At 37.5% G+C, this 21,220-nt stretch overlaps 1 protein-coding gene across 3 annotated transcripts in view; it reads right to left on the bottom strand.

The window, feature by feature from the left end:
• The window catches only part of SPATA17 (spermatogenesis associated 17), a 146,378-nt gene that overhangs the window by 61,708 nt on the left and 63,450 nt on the right, over positions 1 to 21,220 (bottom strand). For all 3 annotated transcript variants that reach the window (XM_073338910.2, XM_073338909.2, XM_073338912.2), the window contains one exon: positions 18,478 to 18,601. In XM_073338910.2, the coding sequence (XP_073195011.1) occupies positions 18,478 to 18,601 (124 nt within the window). The remainder of the gene's footprint in view (positions 1 to 18,477; positions 18,602 to 21,220) is intronic.

Raw genomic sequence — 21,220 nt, forward strand, 5'->3', positions numbered from 1 at the left:
GAAAGCACTTAAGCATATACTTAACTTTAAAGTATGTGCCAGCTACAATGGGTCATAAGAACATGTTTAAAATGATGCATTACAATTTTCTTGTCTTCGAGACTCTTCACCATTAAGACCCACCATGTCTATTGAGATGCTAGCATATCAGATTGTCAGCCTTGACTTTGCCCTGACAATAACAGCAGCCTCAACTGGCCACTTGTCCATTTCTTACTCAAGCACCTTCCCTGATTCATTCCATGCCCCTCACCTGTATATGGAAAAAACTCTCCATCACAATTCACAAAGCCACCTCCTCATCCTTTGTTAAATCATTCCTCAAAACCTACCACTTCTGTGATGCTACAGTTTGCTCCCATCTAGAATTGGTTAGGCAAGTGATGACTTGTAAGTCTGCTTTCTATGAAACTCTGTTCATTCTACTGTTCCCTTTCTCTCCCAAGCCACTCCCCACCTAATGAGTCTGTTTTGTTCATGAGTTGTACCCGGCCTGTCACCTAGATTGAGTTTTGTGGGGCAGGGACTGTCTTCTTTGCTACATGACTTGTACAATGAGATTCTGATCTTTGATTGGTGTTTCTAGGCACTACCATAATACAAACAATTGGGGTGTTTTACTGAATTGGGGCCTCCAAGTGTGCTATGGAGGGGAGTCTCCAAAGTAGCTCTGCATAGATTAGCATACAGGGTTACTTTGTGAGGGGACAGTAATAATAATAGTAATTCTTATTTCCTATATAGTGCTTTTCATCAGTAGATCTCACAGTGCTTCATAATCTTTAATGTATTTATCTTCACAAACCTCTGTGAGGTAGGGAAGTAGTATCCACACTTTTCAGATGGGAAACTGAAGCACAGACAAGCTTAAGTGACTTGTCCAAGGTCACACAGGAAGTCCATGGTGGAGTAGGGAATTGAACTCAGGTATCTCACATCCTAAGATCATGCCACAACCACTGGGTAATTCTTGGAACAGGACCCTTTGGCATACTGCCTCCTATCTGAGGTTATCTTGTTCTCAGCTTTTTCTTTCAAAAATGAAATTAAAGTCTTCTGTTGTTACTGTTACACAGAAAACTGATGCAGAGATGTCTACATGAGTCTGCAGAGAGCCAGGAACAGTAGTTCTGAGAAGTGTAAAATGCAACATTACTCTCAATGAGGTGTTAACTCAGATGCCCAATGATGATAATTCAAATGTCAATATTGTTAACTCTTTCATTTCTCATGTAAAAAAGGAGAGGGCAGTTCACGAGATCAGCATGGTTTACTTTAGGTAAAAGGTCTCATTTTGGTGTCATAAGTGAGTAGAGTTTGGGAGATACCATCTCTTAGTCTACAATTAAAAGTTAAGTCAACATAACTTCAGTACTCGGGTATGAAAAATTCACGCAAATATACTTTAATGTTGTAGCTCCCGTAGGGTAGACATGGCCTTACTTTCTTCCCCAACGAAGCCCTACAGTGGCACAGCTGCAGCACTGCAGTTGTGTTGCTGTAGCATTTTAAGAGTAGACTCAGCCTCAGAAGCACATAATCATATTTTGAACATCTGCACAGCGTACTATGAGCAACATCTCATTTTTGCACCTCACGTGGGTGGAGGTTATTTTTTGGTCAGAGCTTGGGAGAGCATTACCACCTTTTTTCCCCCATTCTGATTCCTGCGGGGTAGCCTGGAAAAGGGGCCATAAGATCTGTAATTAGAGGATTCCATTGTCTCTAACACGCTTCAAAAGTGCTGCAGGGACTTTGTGGTAATTAATCCAGCCAATAGGTTTGAGTAGTAGCCTTGTTCGGACTGTGATAGCCCTCCGTTTAAGGTTGAATTTAACTTCTCTAATCACAATGGACTAATACCCATAAAGCTTCCTTACTTTGTCTTTATGAAGGTGAACTGAATTTCACCCATGCTGTGTTTGTGCTCTTAAAGGTTAACTTAAGATGTATCTTTTTTCCAGTTTGCTTTTGAGATTTACTTCTGGTCTTGCTCAGCAAATATATTTATTTAATTTAGTTTTTAATTTTTCAGGAAAACATATGAACATGTTATAAAAATCTTCTGGATTCAAGAATTGCTTGTTACCTTTATTCTATTTTAATTATACATACTATATTTCACAAAAGCTTAATTGTAAATATGAATATAATTCTGTCATATATATTCCAAATTTACTTTGCTACATATATATATTTCTGAAAAATCTTAATAACCCATATTGGATACAAATTTAATTTTGTCATCAGGAAGAATGGCAGTGCTGATATAACTTAGCCAAAGGCAGATGATTTAAATTTGTGTACGCTAGTTTTCTTCCAAAATTAGCCCTGAATCTCCTATATTATAAATAGGAAATACAACCATCTTTAACATGATCATAAATTATCTTTTTTTTTTAAGAACTATAATCAGGAACTACTTTTAAGTCATTATCTGTTATCTATCCATTAGACACTGTTATTTGAACTATTTCACATTTATGTGTATACATAGGTGAGATGGAAAAATGCAAATGCCCCTGTAAGCATAATGGCTTTCAGAAACTGCATTTTGTAATCTGTATAGAGTTCCTGCATATGCTTTACAGGACTATTCTTTATTCAGACATTTTGCACTTTATAGTGGCAGAATAGGAAAGTATAGTTTAATGTATTTCAGATTATTATTGCTAAAATAATAACTTAAAGGCTGCTTTTTTATAGTTCACTTTTGCAAACTACCAGTTTAATTAAGACATGCAAATGATGGCCCCAATCCCAAAAAAGAATTTGCCCTGCACTGCAGTCGTAGTGAAGTGATGGGACTCTGCACAAATACAAGGATCTCTACAGGTTGATTTCTCTGTGGGATCTGAGTCAAAGTTTGTTACGAGGTGTATTTCAATGTTTATCATTTTTTCAAGTAATCATTAGTTATTTTAAGTTTAATTTTATATATGCTAGTGTTCAGATAAATGTATTAATTACTAATGTATCAGCCAAAGCTGCAGAGTTCAGATCTAGATTAAAAGCTGAATACAAAATTTACTCCAAATTTGTGGCAGTGTTTGGATTTAATATATGCTTGTTCAGGCCCATATGTAGATAGGTCTGAGCTGCAAATTTCAGATTCAGTCTTGAACTTGTGGAATATTTGTGAAAAAAGGCTGAATTCAGTGTTCCAGTTCTGGCCCATCTATAGCTATTGTTCTGATACAGTTAACACATCTCAGCAAATCAAAGCTCTGTTCCTCCAACTTCTTGCTCACAGGCTGTTTTCTGTACCCATGGATCCCTATTCATTTTATTGGGTAACAGCAGTGTGCATGAGTGCAAGAAGTTGCAGGTTTGGAACCTTTGACTTTTAGTCACATCTTTTATCTTAAAGCAGCTCGATACAGTATTTTAGAATTCGTATCTTATTCTCTTTTTTTCTGATCTTAATATAATATTCTCTCAACTATACGTTCATCATAGTTAATGTGGCTTTTCATAAGCTTATTGATAATAGTAGTAAATTAGCAGTCTTCAGAAATTATCCAGTACCTTAATTCCAATTTTTTTCCACTTTTTTAGCCAATTTCAGTAAGGGGACTCAGAGTAACAGCCGTGTTAGTCTGTATTTGCAAAAAGAAAAGGAGTACTTGTGGCACCTTAGAGACTAACCAATTTATTTGAGCGAAAGCTTATGCTCAAATAAATTGGTTAGTCTCTAAGGTGCCACAAGTACTCCTTTTCTTTTTGTAAGGGGATTGTGATTTCCCTCCCCCACCCCACCTCACCCCACCCCAAATATTATTATAGGTTACAAAAATCACACCTAGCCTGTGGGGAGCATGATACATTTTTCTGTATCATGTTCTTCACAACTGAGAAGGGCTTCTGTCAATGCTGGCTTTCTGGGATTTCATTTTCAGGAACAATTTTCTGAAGTGACAAACACTATGGGGAAATCTGTGCTAAATGTTAAAAAATCTACAACTGAGTTATTTGCAGTACTGTCATGCTAACTTCCAACTCAATAAGACCAAAGAAATCTCAGGAGGGGACTCTGCTAATAGCTTCTTACTGACCTCCTTGCATCAGGCCCTTCTGCTGAATGGTGGCCCAGTGGTGAATATGGCAAATGAGGTGTGAAAAGCACAGATTTTTTTAAGGCTATGATTCTAACTCGTTTGGGGGCGGGAGGTGAGAGAGAGAAATGAGTTATACAATAGATATATATTTTTACCCTGGAATTCTCCCCATCAGACCCTCCATCATGGAAACCCAAGCATGACCTAGAATATTAATTGTGCCAGGTCAAGCATACTAGCAAATGTACCATTTGTTACCCAGTCATCCTTAGCATTACATTAATATTTTGAATCATTTTGCATTTCTAACAATCTATCATTTAGCTTTCTTCCAATCATTTTTATCTTCATAATTAAGTATGGTACATGGAGAATGAAACAAAAGATATGATAAAAATGCAAATGCATTAATTTAATGAACACCATATCAGAGTTTTTTTCTATTCAGTATCATTTTTGTCACTGAGTTTGGGCTGGGCTGTGGAGCATCCCTGGTCATCTTTTCTAACTTTTAATTTTCATTATGTTTATTATTTATAGTTTCCATCTGTACCCACAGGTTTACTAGGTCCATCCCAGAATAAAGAGACAACATGCTCTCTGCCTCTAGGAGCTTTCAAGTGAAATTAGACAATGTAACAAGGGATGGGAAAGGCATGAGAGGGAAGACGATTGTGTGGTTGCTCAGTGAGGACTAGTGAACGGGATGATATAGGGAAGAGGGTGGTTTTGGTATTTTTAGTTAGGAATATAGGGATGTCTTTAGTTGACTAATTTCTTGTCTTTTAGATACTAAAATAGACACCATATAGTTTTAAACAACAAAGCACATGCTGGTAGATGTAACTGGTACACAGTAAATGTGCATACATGTGTAAAATTAAAAATGGGTGGAGCTGGTTTTCAAATAAAGTGCAATCATGAAGCCTTTAGAGAATTTTTCTTCATATCTTAAAAATACTTCATATTCTCAGTACTCAAATACTACAAATTAAAGGAATGTTCTGGGTTTAAAACTTTCCCACCTGAGTGCTGAAAGGCTAAAATAATTATCTCATCTATAACCACCATAAATGTAAATGTCGCTTTTTAACAATCATTTAGTTCTGAAAAAAATAACTTCAAGGCAGTACGTCTGGCTGACTGACTGCCAGGATAAGGGCTTAAAATAAAGATTTACTTTCTCATAGTGCTCATTTAACCAGGAGACAGATGATTCTTTCCTCAATATATTGTGGTATATGTTATGAACTGTAGTTGTTTTGAGGGACTGAGAGAGCAACCCAACAAGATAGGATGTTAACTTGAAAATACTTTTGTGCTCCATTTTAACTTTTAAAAACTAAGCAAGTTGAGAAAAGAGGGAACAGATTTTTAAAGCCATAAAAGTAAAAACATGAAGGAGAGCTGTGAATAAAATATTTGCTAGGGATGGGATTGCTGAATCAACACTGACCAGTGCACTTCATCATAATTATCAGGACATACTACTGCCAGGGGATTTATAAAAATCCCACTCAGCAAATAATTGCCCTGCTGTTAGGAGATAGTCAGAGTGTTAACACACTGTCACAGTCCGGCGTTTAGTAAGATATTCAACATTCAATTACTCTTGCTGAGAACTAAAAGGAAACATGATCATTTCTCAACTACTGCCGTTATGCTTCCACATGAATTCCAGTGAATAATCTTGTTAATCCTCAGATATAGTTCCTTTTAGGAGGTAAAAGAACTACTTTAAAACATTAATGATTCAGAATGAAAAACCTTGTTGAAATGATGTCAGAGCCATTTATGTTTTGTTTTGTTTCGTTTTTAAAAAGGATTTTCAAATGTATAGATTACTAGATTGCAACAGACTTTGGAGTTATTGCATACAAAATGAAAATAAAATAAAAGGATATTATGTTTAACACAAACTGTATTTGGAAAAAATCCTCTACAAAACTCTATATAAAAACTATGATAGCACCAAGTAGGTGTGTGAGGTCAAACATGAAGCTTCAAAGAAATTTAATCATTTCAGAAGGTGTCTTCTCACAAATAAGAATAATCAGTATTGTTTTAATTACACAAAATATATGTTAGCTAAAACTTGAAGAAATGTAGAACCAACTTGTTCAGTTTGAAAAATGCTCCAAACCAGCCCCAAATACCTAATTTAGTATCTGATTTTGCTACCACTGAGGTCAATGACAAAATGTTCACTGACTTTAATCAGTTCTGTATTAGTTCTTTATACAGGTGTAACACCACTGAGCCCAGTAGTGTTGCACCAGTATATGCAAGGTGACTATTTAGTCAACTGTATCCAATTGATATATTGGACCTGATTCTGCAGTCTCTACGCAAAAGCTCACTTGATTTCAATAGAAGATTTGTCTGCTAAGGACTGGAGGATCCAGCCTATTACCTATAGCAGGGTCTATATTGGATGTGTTTGTGATAAACCATTTATTGAGGGAATGAAGAAGTCATAAATGAGTGATGAGTAGAGTATTTTCTCACAAGTGGGATTAATTACCTGTCCTCCAGATAATATATATTCTGTTTAAACAGAGAAATAGAAACATTCATTATTGTTATTCTGCCTTCACATTGCAAGGTTTAGTTCAATCCCGCCAATCTAACATTTTTGTTTAATATCAAAGTAATGGCACCATCATGTTCTAAAGGAAAGACAGTGCCAGGGGTGAGGAAATATTAGCGGCTGATAGCCTTTGCCATGGAATACAAAACTAACCACAATCCTGCAAAGACATTGAGGTCCCTCTTCAGCCAACAATATCACAGTGGAATATTTAGGACCCTCCACATAAATAACCACTGCTGGAGTATTCAGACCCCAGGATAAAACAGGAATAAATTACTTTGAGGGCCTAACATAGAGAACACAACAGCTGTGGTACCCAGCCAAGACACCACAGTCCAATCTCCTGCAAAGAGTAAAGCTATCCCATAAATACATCATCAATCTTTCATGGATTCTGTGTCTGACTGACACTTTATTCTGTTTATTCTAATTCTTATGCAGCATCTTGACAACCAGATCAGGGATGAGAACTTGGATGTGTGAGTGGTGGTGTATAAAACAATGTTCCCACAGTGATGGAACAGAGCTGAGAATCAGGAGAACATACCAGGAGAACATTCCAATTCTCATGGACTTCCTATTTGACTTTAAGGCAAGATTATTTTTAAAAAGTGTCTAAATTCATATTTAGGTGCCTAAATAATGGCCTGATTTTCAAAAATTCCAAACACCCAACAGCTCCTGTTGACCAGGTGTTGTTGGTTCTCTGTATTTTTGAAAAACAAGTCACTGAAAATCTTGTTCTTACACCTTGTAATAGGTTGTACCTCTAGGGCACCCCCATTGCTGAGACTGAGCACCTCTTGTCACAGACATCCTTCTCTGACTGTAGTTGTCACTGTTTGCCGGTTTAGAATGCAGAGAGTGGTCATCCAGCCATAAGTTTTTGGGAGGTGGCAACCCCCCTTCTAGGTCTAACAACTTTCCAAAAAAATGGCAAGGGCAAACCAAATAACAGTCCACAGAACAGTCCAGTCTACCCAGCAGTTCTCCACAAGGTAAGAGGTCAGTAGTCTCTGTGGAGGGGGTCTGGGCTCCTCCCCCCGTTGCGTCCAAAAGACCTTTGCTAAGCACCCTGGATTCTAAACAAAAAGTGAAAATAAAGTAAAGAAGGTCCCTCCACTTCTTTGGAGGGTCTAGATGTCAGAGGCTCTTCAGCCATTCTCCTGTTAATCAGTCCCTTCTGTAGGGCTAGGGAGCTCTAGCTCTCTTACCTCTGAGTGCCACCCTGCACTGGGCTTGGATCATCCCTTTTCAGGAGCTACCCTTCTCCACGTTTGACAGGCATCACAGGTGGGCTGAGCTGGGGCTGATTGTGCCAAGAGGAGCTCTTGACTGGGGTGAGAACCTGTCCCACCACAATCTCCTATGCTTCAGTTTCTGCATTTGTGAATTGCAAATTATAACTCCATTTACTATTTACTAACATCATCCCTCCCATAAAGACAAAAACAACCTGTCATAAAAGGCAATTAGCCTATGGCTTGGTCACACCATTTCTCCCAAAGGATTGGAAAAAAAATCCCTCTAATTATCCAATGATATCCTGTTAGAATATGATAAGTGCTATAGGTTATACAGGTGAATATGAGAGTGGATAGGAGAAGCTCTTCTTTACAGAACAGATCTAGACAATTATATGGGATTTTGTGACAACATAAGAAACAGCTGCTGAAGAGAGAAATAATTTTATTTCCCCAAGAACATGTAGATGTGATTAAGTAAACTAGTGTTCCACTAACCTTCAGTGTCTCTTTATGTCTGTTTCTTTGTGTATGCATGTGACGCTCTCTTCCCTGCAATAACACATTCTGAGAGGTTCATTTGATAATACATTTTAGTTAAGCCAATACTATTTCACTATGCAAATAAACTGCACGGGGATAATGTGAATAGCTCACTGGTTACAATGGGACCAGGAAACGAGCTGAGATTTTCATGAATGGACGTAGTGCTGTGTGGAAGAGAAGAAAAGGAGAGGATGGAGCAGTGTGACAAAGGAAGGAATAGAAAAGAAGCAGGAAAAGGGTAAAGCTGCAACACAGAGGAAAATGTTGAGGGATGGCTCCAGGCTTCAGTGGCAATTAAGATAGGCATATGGGAGAAAACATGATAGGGGAGAGAAGTAGAGAAGAGATGTTATTAAGGGTCAGAGCAGCACTGATCATGCTCATTCTTGGACAGGTAATACCTGTCAATAAGCAGTATTTACCAGATTCCAAGTGACAGGATCTAATCGTGAGCAAACTCTGTGTAAGTTAACTGAGGAAACATTACCTTAACTGTATTTGCCTGCCCAAGAGCTGGGAAACCAAAGAATCAGTATATACATCACTCATCTTGAAGTTTCATTAAAGCTGGGATACCATCAATGCCACTTCTTAATCAACCAGAAGGGTTGCTGTTGAGAAATGTATGGTACTTCATCTTCATGCCTTCTTCCATCCCATCCCTAGTCTCCCTCTTCTTGTACACCAAATGACCTTTTGCTCCTCCTTAAAATGTGCTTATTCTTATAGTATATTTTCAAAAATTATCTCCGCAAGATTCCTGCATCACCTCAAGCTCATATTAGCACCAAATGCACTACTGTATATTGGCCAAATTTAACACTATAATAATTGGATTGACTTCAGTTGAGTTGCACCAGGGATAAATGTAGTGCTGTGTATCTGAATAGTTTACTCTGTAACTGTTCTAGATTGTAAATTCCTTGGGGCATGGGCTCTGTCTTCTGTGTTTGCACAGCACCAAGCTGAAAGTTGACATTCAACTTATAATGCCCTCTGTTCAGGTTTCAGAGGGATAGCCGTGTTAGTCTGTATTAGCAAAAACAACGAGGAGTCCTTGTGGCACCGTAGAGACTAACAAATTTATTTGGGCATAAGCTTTCGTGGGCTATAACCCACTTCATCATGCATCTGATAAAGTGGGTTATAGCCCACGAAAGCTTATGCCCAAATAAATTTGTTAGTCTCTAAGGTACCACAAGGACTCCTTGGTTTTTTTTCCCCCTCTGTTCAATTACCCACCACTGGAATAATCCCAGCTTCTTGCTGGCACAAATGACAGTAATACACCAAAGAGAACTTTTTCACAGACCTTTGCTGTGTACACTTTTCATAGGTCACACAGCCTAAACTTGCTTAAACTCTGCCACTAATCCTACCCACAGGACTGGAGCAATTGGTGTATTGCCTGGAGAAAACAAACCACAGATTATACAATTTTGATGCAGAAAAAGGACCCTTTAGGTAGCAAGAATTTTTAAAGAGTGATTTTACAAAAATACAGGTCTCAACTATTCTTTGAACACATAGCCCTGCTTTGTGTGCCTAGTAGCAGTGAAGTGCCTAGCAACTATGTGTCTAGCAGGAGCTCCAGGAACTATTGTTTCTTGTCCAGGAACAATGTCTCCCAAAAGGTCACAGGGAGCCCTGTTACTGCATTATATTTTTAGAGGGTACAGCATAAGCCCAGCAGCTGGGCCATTCCCACCTCATCCCACTCCCTTCGGGTTAATTGGCACAGGCAGCAGCACTAGCCAAGAACAGTCTTTCTTAGGAGAGCACAAAGACTGTAATTATACCTGCCCTTCTACCCTTCCCCCCCCCCCCCGGAGGAACAAAGGGTGGGTGAACAAGATCTTGTGACCCTTCTACCTTGTAGCCCTGTGCAAAGGCTGGCATAGTCTAGCCCACCATATGCAGGTGAACGTATATGCCAAAGACGGCTTTGATGTGGCACATCAAGACCAATTAAACTTGCTGATCAAACATATATTTGACAAGTACTGTAAGACAGACTTAATGTAGACTGAGAATCCTTTGAAAATCATCATTTATGAAAACAGAATATAGAACTATAAAGAAAAGAGAAAAGTACATTACTTACTAATACTATTAAAATGTATCTGAAAGTCAGTTGGAGAACTAGGAAAGCTCACACTCCCTTTTTAATTTAAATGGGATTTGTAATGGTACAAGCTTTGGAAAGTAGTGCGAGACATCTGACTTGGTAACAAGTAGGTGAGGAGTGGGTATAAAACACCCACAGATAGGTGGGGATGTTCAGTGATTGGGGGCACCTGTACTTTTGAACAAAAGTGGTTACTTTTTTTATCTCCAGGAAATATGAGTACCTAGGATGAATGATAATTTCAGCCCAGGAATGTTTTGGAGATAGGATAATAAAAGGTATAATGGTAAAGAGGGAGGAAATAAAATGTAAAAGGTAAGAGCTAAGTCATTCTCCATGCACAGTCCTTGGTCTTTCCTGAACAGAGACTGCCAATAGTAACAAATTATGTATGATCATTTTGTGATGTGGACCGTTCATTTGGGACTAAGCTCAAATGACCAAACCTGCAGCCAGCCAGATCAGAGGCCGGTGCTTTATCTACTGAGTCCTCACCTTTATAAGAATAAAACTGCCAGGTGTCCAAAGACAGAGTGGGTGTCACTTCAGACCAATTGTTTTTCAAGTGCTTACAGGACAGCGCTAGGTTAATCAGGTGTGCCTTTTGAATATTCATTATTAGGCTTTGGTAAGGAAATTATTTACACAGTTTTATCCTGATGTAACTTCACTGACTTCAGTGGACTTAGCTTCTGATTTACACTGGTGTAAATGAGAGGATAATCAGTCCCTCAGTACCATTCCGATTTGTTATGGTCTCTGCTTATAGGAACAAATGCAATTGATAAAATAAACAATGTACTCGGTTGTTATTTGACTTGTGGTAAATTAATTTTCAACACTCTTTCAGACAAAGCAGAACTGAAAAGAGACCTGAAGGTATTCTTTTTTTTTCTGCATGAATTGACAAACATGATAAATCAGTAGATAATGTTATATGTGAGTGAGTCACTGAATGCTGCAAATCAGTGGCTCAATTATGATTTTTACAATAACAATAATAAAGAAAAAAAGACAAAACTGGTATAAAAACCTATGGAACCCTCAACCCGCAGCAGAAGAGCTACACCTTTACCTTATTCAGAAAGTGAGCTTTAGGTCTGTGTACCAGACTCTACCAATCTTGCAAGCAGTGCATCCATAGCCTTGAACGTGAATTGACAAAGGTATAGCTGGAAATTAAGCCTTATATCCAAACACAGCCTTCCAGTGTGGGCCTGGCTAAGTTTGCGGACTAAAGAATCTGTCTTAAGGAAGGCGGACACAAAGGTTTTCTTCCCCCCCGCTCTCCTCATGGTAATAGGTCACCTTACCTGATCACTCTCATTACAGTGTGTATGGTAACACCCATTGTTTCATGTTCTCTGTGTATATAAATCTTTCCACTGTATTTTCCACTGAATGCATCTGATGAAGTGCGCTGTCGCTTACAAAAGCTTACGCGCAAATAACTTTTTTAGTCTCTAAGGTGCCACAAGTCCTCCTTTTCTTTTTGAGGACACAGACTAACACGGCTGCTACTCTGAAGCCCAGAGTAGTTACTATGAACATAAGGACCTTGGTCAGTGTAGATTTGTCAGTGTTTACTCTCAAGCTATGAAAATCTCCTGCAGGGCATGAACGACCCTGATATAAGACTGGCCTCTTGAGAGCCAGTTGCTTAAGCATACTAAGTCCCTGACACAGTAGCTGGTCTGCACCACAGCTAAACACTGGTTGAAAATCATAGGGACTACTGCCAGTCCAAAAAGTAGCAACTTTGTTATTGGTGGTTTCCCAACAAAACTTCATAGATTTGTATAGATTTTAAGATAAGAAGGGACCATGTAATCACCTAAACTGATCTCCTGAATAACAGAGGCTCACCAGTTCTTAAGTTGATCAGGTCAGAACCTTCAAACTGCATGACAGTGACCTTGGCCTTGCACTTCAGCAGAACAATCTGAATTCTGACGGTAGGAGTGTTCCTGTAAGTGAGAAGCTGTAGCTAGAGATTTAGAAGATATATCAGAGATTTCAAAAAAAGCCCTAACAGTATGCTTTGACACTTCTTGACCTTCTTAAAAGAGCTCCAAAAATTTCTGTTTCTGTCTTCAGGAAAGTGCTGAAGACATCTTGGACCATAAAAAAAATATTATACCTTGCCTCACCACTTAGTGATTAGAAGCACATAAAGTCAAGGCTGCCAAGAAGTGCGCCTTCCTTCCAAAAAGCTCAAAGTGTTTACATTCCTTTTTCCCAAGAAAGGAAGACACCTTTCTCAAATTAGACTTTTCAACCACTGCTGAGATCATTAGAATGCCAACGTAAAAGATAGAAAAAAAATAATTCCAATTATTCTCTCAGTATTCAATAGAAGGAGTTGAGCTTCCCTGAGGCAGACACAGTTGAGGCAGAATGATTCTACACTTCCTTTGCAGACTCTAACAAGCAGTCTTTAATAGGGAAACCTATCTTGTCCTTCTCTTGAAGCTCTGTTATCAAGGAGCTTAGGAGGATTCTCTGCTTAGGAGCTTCCAAAAGAATGTCAAGAGAAATTGATCCCCTACAAACTGAGCCTTGGAACCCTAAGTGTCACTGAGAGGAGAGGAAGAGGCAGTCAGCACAGCCTCCTCAGAAGATGGGGAACAATAGGACATTTCAGAGGACTTCTCAACTGTATCCTCCTCTGACAAAGTGATGGATGTCACATCCTGTAAAACTGCAGAACTAGGAGAATCAGTCTTCTTGATCTTTATAGGAGGTGCAAACCTAGGTCTCGTCAGCAATGAAGACACAGGACTCTTATCAACCCCCTCTTCTCTTGATGTTACAGAAGAAGGACGTTGAAGACTACAGGGCCAAAAAATCAAAAGGGCACAATAGGCACAGAATCAAAAGGGCACAGAATCAAAAGGGCACAGAGAATGAAACTGCCCTGGTAAGTTTTCCAGCCAGGAGCTGATTGGGGCAGAGAAATGGCCCAACAGAAGATCCTGTACCTGAATCAGGAACACTAGGAAGAGCACCAGCAGAACTGAATGAGCCAACTTTTCTAAGATCAGAGGGTCTCACGTGTCTGCATGTGTTTCTGCTCTTGGGTAAATAGAAGATCCTATGGAACTGTTGACAATATCAGTCTAGCTGATCCCAGCTTGGTGGATCCCAGAGGAGAACGGACTGGGGTTGGAACCAAAGATGAATCTGAGTCCTTCAGTGTGAGATTATGAGCTTGGGGCACCCCAGATGGCCAGTAATGCTCAAAGAGGTTCTGTGGCTGTGTGGCCAGGCTTACAACTCCCACATTATGCCTCTGTGGAAGTAATGCCATGAAGGAAAACTTTCATCATTTGGGCTGCAATTTTCCATTCTTGGTCTCTATTCAAAGATGAAATTGGTAGTGAAAAGTTGAGCAAAATCAGTTCCACTGTTTAGGAGCAAAAGGAGAATGGAGAAAAAATACACATTTCCCATCATCTTGTGTGGCAGTGTGAGTGCCTGGAGGAAAAGATGGTCAGGGGTGAGGCAATACGATTCCACTGATTTTCTATTCCTTCTTCCAGTGACAGAGACAATTATAGTAGCAGAGGGTTACCTCAGCCTTTGACATACAGTGTGTCTCCATAGCTGCTAGAGCCCTGGCTTTGGTCCATCATACACATACAAGAGAAGTCTGACTTTCACTGCTATTGTGTTGTGTGCCCAAGTACATCTGGGAATATGAGCTGTTAGAATCATGCAGTGACTGAGACATGCAGTCCCTTGTCCCATCAAGTATGGCCTTTTCAAACCCAATCCTGTGAAGTGCTGGACAATTCCTTTAAGGTGCTGAGCTCCTTCACCTTCCATTGATTTCAAAGGCAGCTACAGTTTGTCAGCACTTTGGAAAATTGGCCTCTTAATCCATTTGCCACATTTACTTGCTAATATGTACTTAGAGGAGACCAGGTAAAACCTGCACACACGTCTGAGTTCACTAACACAAAAAGAGAAAAGCAGATGTATTGTACATATTCATAATAGAAACATTAAATTTAAAAAAACCTTATTTTTAAAATATTAATTATATTTAAAAGGGATCCATTAACACAATAGTACCAATTTGCACACTGCAATTATGGACTGATAGCAAACTTAGCTTAAGAACCTGTTCATGATTTGATTTATAAATGCAAAAAGAGAAATAATAAAATACAAATATAAAATAGACCAGTGGGACTTTTTTTTTACTCTATAATGTGCTGCCAACATTTGTATTCAAAGAAATAATCTGAACAAAGGCAGAGTTTTTGCTAACCCTGTCATGCAATTTTTAACTCCTTGCATTTTTAAGGTATCTTGTTCATCATAAAACACAGCCCTTATATTGTTCATTTAAAAGCAGATAAGGAAAATATTGTTGAGCATAAATACATATCAGCTTATTAAAATCCAAAAGAGAAGAGTTCAGTTTTTCTAATAGAATTTAGATTGATAACAGTGTTGATACCTTTTCAAGATATTTCTTTCTATATTCCACAATGGAATCTCTTGCAAAAAGCAACCAGTAGGTGGAGCAGACAACATAATTTATTACTTGATACCAAGGGCATGGAATCTGTTGCAGGTTTCTTCATAATTATAGGAATTATGTAGGAGAAATTTTCTTCAAACAAAGGAAGCTCATCTATGTTAGGTGTTACTTGTCTAGTTACTGAAGCTATTGATACATAAAGCAAGTTGAGTAAAAGCTCAGTATTTCATAAGCATAGAATTTTAGAGTTCATAATTTATTTCTCTGGGCAATATTTTCCAAATAACTTAGTTTTACTCAAATGAAAAATCACATTCTATTTTCAAACCTCCTCTTATAGTTTGGGCTGTATTTGTGGTGCATGAACAACACCAGCTACACAGAGACAAAAAGTAGATGCTGTTTATTTTCTAAAGCTGTAAAATTTATTTGTGTTTTGAAGTTAGTGGGATGCATAACAAACAATTTTCAGGGAATAATGTTGATTAAGTGTGTGACAACAAATTAACACTATTACTGCTAGTAAATATTGATTATACAAAGATGTTCAAATGTTTAGATTTCTTTCTGAAATGTAGATGTCCAGAAGATACTCTTATTTTTAAATTAATAAATTCATAAAGGTCTGTTAATTCAAGCACTGATGTATAGCTGAAGTAATCATGTATCTGTGTTAAAATATTTGTATAAATACAGTGCATATGTACAAACAACAACAATAAACTGCTATATTATTGCAAATTCTTATAAATAGAGTTCATTATTTACCAACAAATATAGTAAAATGGTAATTTTAAATTGTACTATAATATGGTATAATTTATATATATATACTCTGTTAAAAGGTATCACTGAATTTATTGATCCATGTTTTATTTATTGTAAGCATGACACAGGTTAGACAAAATGTAACACTATATTAAATACTATATTAATTTGTAGCCTTTGTAAAAATGTAACTGTTGAACTTGTAAGCACCGAGGCGCTCTAGTATTCAAATTGCTGCAGTCATAACGGCAGTCAATTTTAATGTTTGTGCTGCAGAACATAAGGAAAAGCCATCAACATGATATCTCAAGCATTAGCTCCACAAGCATCTGAAGCTACAATTCTGAATAGTCTATGGAAGACTGACTTCTTCAGATCTATGATAGCCTATTTTTAGTCTACAGATGTTAATCTTTAGCAACATATGGGACTTCCTGAATTATAAAATATCCTGAAATAATGCTATGTCAGTATTTTGCTTGAAATTTTATTTCTCATTCAGCTATGGTAAAATGTTTATGGAATATGTGATGGAAATAGCAACAGCAAAAATACTGATATTTAATATCGATAACCTTTAACATTATATTATTTTACTATCTGTCACAAAGAAGCAAATCAGTATAGAAAGGAGCTAAGAAAAAAAATCCAAAATCATATTTCAATATTTCTGCTAAACGCATTCATTTATATCAAACCATCTTGCTGCATGAAGAGGCAAAGTGAAGATGCGGCAATTTAAATAAGTGCCAATAACGCACAGTAATTTAACTTATTTTTTCTTATTAGGATACTTTTTCTTAATAGAGGGGATATTTTTAAAAAAATAAAAAAATTATAGCTCAGCTCCTGGATCACAATTTAGTACTAAACTGTGACTTCTGTGGCAAATTTTGTGGCCTCAGAGTCATGGAATATGTAGACCTTGACAGTGAGCAAAACCGGAGTGTTTTTAGTTCTGCAAAACCGTGCCTGTCAAGCTTTGTTCTTGTTAAATCAGAAACCCAAATCCATAAGACCACGATGCTTACTGCTGCCCTCCACCAGGAAAACCTTAACTTGAGGACTGAGGTACAAATGCTGCCTGCCATCCCTTAAGGATGAATCTTGGGGTGTAAAAGTCCCCACTGGTAAAGGAAAATGCAGTTTTCTAACCTGGCACTATCGGGAACAAAATGAGTTCATTATATTTTAGACCATAAGTCATTCAGTTCATCTCACTAGCCATCTAAAAGAATGGTGAAGATGCCACAGTTTAATTTTTCAGATACTAAAGGTGTAGAACATTTTATCCACATTAACACTTGGTTTGTTAGGCCATCCTTATTTCTAATATTTTGCTTCATGTATCTGCTTAATATTGGAATTACTGTAAAAATAAGTTATTTTTTCCAAAAAATGGTCCAAGAAAATGTAAAAACTTTAAGAACATTCTATGTGGAAAATGTACTATTTCTACAGCTGGCCAAATTATTTGTGGTGAATAATATTCAATTAATAACTTAGGCCTTTTCTCTGTTTGCAAATTACTTCTGAACAGACCTTGAATTTAGTAATTTTGCAATTAAAGTTACTCCTTTTTACTAATGTATTCACTTTTCAAATCTGACATACAATTAATGCAAACAAGTTTCAAACTATGGGTGGATTATAAATGATTCATAAACACTGAAAAAGGCTAAATTTGCTGCCATTGAGTCACATGGTATTGTTCCTGCTCCCTGATCAGATGACTGATCATTTTTATTGTAACAAATAACGAACAATGAGTAGAAAACAACAAATAGGAAATAATGAATACAAATATTTTGTTCATGCCTGAAATTTCACATGCAAAGACAGGTATTCATGTGAAGAACAACTATTCACCAAACAATCATGGAAAGAAAAAAAACATTAGCACTAATGTTCACAAATAGGGACTAGCAAGGATCACAAATATTGTCAAAATAGAACAGCCCGTCAAAATTTGAACAAATGTTCTTAAATCCTGTTTTACCACATAAGATCAGCTCTACTAATTACTAACAAATTTGACTTCCTGCCAATCACACTGTATAGGAAGACTTGAAAATTCTAGAACTTTTAGCAGTGCAAACAAATTAATCAGTAAATATTCAAAATTCCAGAGGCATACCTATGTGAAAATAATCAAGGTAAATGTGCTGATCCAGGCAGTTCTGTGAAAAGCTTTAGCTGAAACCCTACATGTACAATGTATTTTAAAACACAGCAGAAGAGCACAATATCAATCCAATCATTAGCTCAATTAAAAAAGAAAAAATGAAACTGCTCCTCAGCTTAATAACTTGTTAGTTCTTGACAAGTGCAACCACACAACAATAAGCCAGTCAAAATGAGTTTTTAAAGCGAGGTTATGCCCTTCGTGTTGTGTTATCACAGTGGCAGATCAAACTGCTGACTTGGACTCTTTCTGCCAGCAGTGCTGTTACTGCCTCTGTGAAGCTGCTGTCACAGAATAGTCATGGTACCTGCTCTCACCCATAGAAAAGCACTAAATTGAACTCAAAGTAGTGTCTTTGTGATATCTTTTCAACAAGTCATGTCCCATTCAGCCTGCTAGTTTATCTCTGTCAAGCTGGGGGCCCAAGTGGTTTGCATGAGCTGTCAGGGACAGGTATACCAACCTGCTCTGTGCTGAGGAGGTAATGCATCTTTCGGGCTTGGTGATCCTTTTTCTTTTCTTCCCTTTCTAGGTCTTTTTTCTCCTTTTCTTTCTCCTTCATCTCTGCAAACTCCTCTAGTTCTTTCCTGCATCAAAACAACTCTTTGTTATTTACAGTCCAGAGGTGAAAAAAGATGCTAACACTTTTTTTTTTAACTCTTTCACAGCTGGTTCTCCATGGCATTCAAGGTGCTGCCTTCATCCATTAACAATCAGTTGGAAATCACTGGAATGTTAAAATCTACTTGGTACATTCTGCAGTATAGGAGATGGATTCTGTATGGGTGTGACTAACATTTGGTACCATTAAAGTGGTTAAATCTACATTCTATGTGTTTGTACAGTATACCACATTTATTCATAATTCGTTCATTTATATCCTTCAGCTTTTATTTTGAGGAAGATGTTGATGGTGTTATTTAAATATTTTGATAAAACAGAAGTAATAGATATTCTGTGCACTGTTTTATCAAAAACCATTTTACCTTGAGTTTCATTAAATAGAATTTATTTTAATGTAGTAACTTCATTCAAATGGACATCAGCATGTAAACTGATAGTTTATATTTCAGCTAGTACCTTGTGACAGAGTGGTAGATCATGACCCTGTGACAGACCCTCTACCCCTTCTGCCCTTGTGTGTGCAGAAGGGTTAGAAGGAGGAAGGGTAAGCTTGACTATTTGATATCCCTCTCCTTGCTGCATCACTGAGCCCTCTGCAGGGTTGAGGATCTGTGCGTGGAGAAGGGTTGGGACATGGGCTGCAGGCAGGTGAGTGGGGTCCAGGGGCATACACCTTTCCCTCATTAAGTACACAAGAAGTCCTTGGGAAAGACACATGCAATATTAACTTTCCTGGACATCTCCCTCCTCAGCATGGAGCCTTTCTGACAAGGGTAGTACAGAGCAGCTACTGTCATGGGGAGTCCACAGCAAAGTCACTGCCAGGAAAACAGGTTGTGAGGCAGGGGTTCCTGGAGCCAGTGTGGAGGGATCACAAGGCCTGCTGAGCAAATGTCCCTGTGCCTCCATTAGTTCTTGGAATATCCACAGGTAGCAAGAGGCTGATCCCACTGTCTGCTTTGCAGGAAGCGACAAACCCATATTTCCAGTAGAACAATCTGAGGAAAACTATGCAAGGTAAAACGTGCAGAGATTTTCTCATCAATGGCTTCTTCCCATGGATTTTCTGCAAAAGGACCAGTCTGGCCCCAAATTATGCAAACTTGTAGAGTAAATTAATGTCCTATACTAAGCATAATTCAGTGTTATAGTTCACAGCGCATGTGTATTGAATTATTTTGACCCAGTTAAAAGAGGTTAGCTTGATTAACGTATGTTATTATTTTTCTTAAGAAACAGCTAGTTCAAATTAACCTGTGTGTGAAAGACACCAGCTTTGTTCAGTGATTAGGTGAGTAAATTCTGGCCTTTTTTCAGAATATGTTACATAAAATAAAAAGGGAAGACAAATGCACAGTTCATATGTCTGGATAGTAAATAACACAGCAAAAAGAAATCTGGGATCTGATAATTCCCCACAGAAGTCAATGGTAACACTCCCATTGACTTCAATGAGAGCAGGATTTGGCCGCTGGAGAACAAGGATCAAATCAGGCAAATATTTAAGCATGTTTATGTAACTTTAACTTTATTGATGTAAGTAATCCTACAGACAAGTCAAATTACCTCAATCAGTGTTTGCATGATTGGGCTCCAGCTTTCTAATGCTAGCTGTTATAATTATCATAGTGTTAATTTAATCCACAAAAACATGTGAAATGGTAATAAATGCCTTATAAATATATGAACTCAGTTAAAATAAATTCTTAAAGAAAATATATATTAAAATAGTATCATTTTTATATTTGATTCATGCTACAGTCTTTCAACTTTTCTTTACCAAAATATTAATCCACAACACCTGGTAAAATGAATAAAATGTTAAGTAAATCATGCATGTTTTTTCTTCAAATGTGCAAGACAAAAATAGAATGAAAAGGAAATACATTAAAGGTAGGAAAAGATGTATAGGTTTGTTTCAATCTCTGCAAATATTTTTTGTTGCAGTTTACTGTTAAAGGCTGCTAATACAATATTTCATACAAGGTTACTTATGAAACATACTGACGTTTAAAAATCACCATGCTATGCTTTTGCAGCAGTGTAATTTTTTTCCAACATAAGATTAAATTGCAAAATAAATGAATTACTTAGAGTAGCATGGCCCCCATTTTGCCACCCTTCTCCTGAAAATTGCTTATTAATATGAAAAAAAAGTTGGAAAATAGCCTCTTTTACTTTATGCATAGCATTTTGGGGCCTCGCAGCCTGCAGACCTGGACTAGCTGCACATTTTAGATTGTGTTGGCAAGCGGGTACAATGACCTTTCTGACCTGCATCTCAAGGCTATTATTAATCGCTAAGTAACCTGGTAAAGCCAAACAAATTTGTTTCCATTGAAAGGATCTCTATCTGTGTCTGAGAATTTGTGCTGTACCAAACAAACCTCATTAACTGTGTCCATTTTTGACAAAGAACTAGGAGTTGGAGAGATTGGTGACCTTTCTTTGTCCTTAAGGTACAGACTTCAGAGCAGTTATATGTGGGTAAATAAGTATTTTTACAAGGAAACTCTTTGTTCTATATTAACCATAAATAATTTTTTAAAAAAGTGCATGTGTTATCGAGTTAACTTTTTTAT

This window comes from Lepidochelys kempii, chromosome 3, assembly GCF_965140285.1.
Source record: "Lepidochelys kempii isolate rLepKem1 chromosome 3, rLepKem1.hap1, whole genome shotgun sequence".
NCBI lineage: Eukaryota > Metazoa > Chordata > Testudines > Cheloniidae > Lepidochelys > Lepidochelys kempii.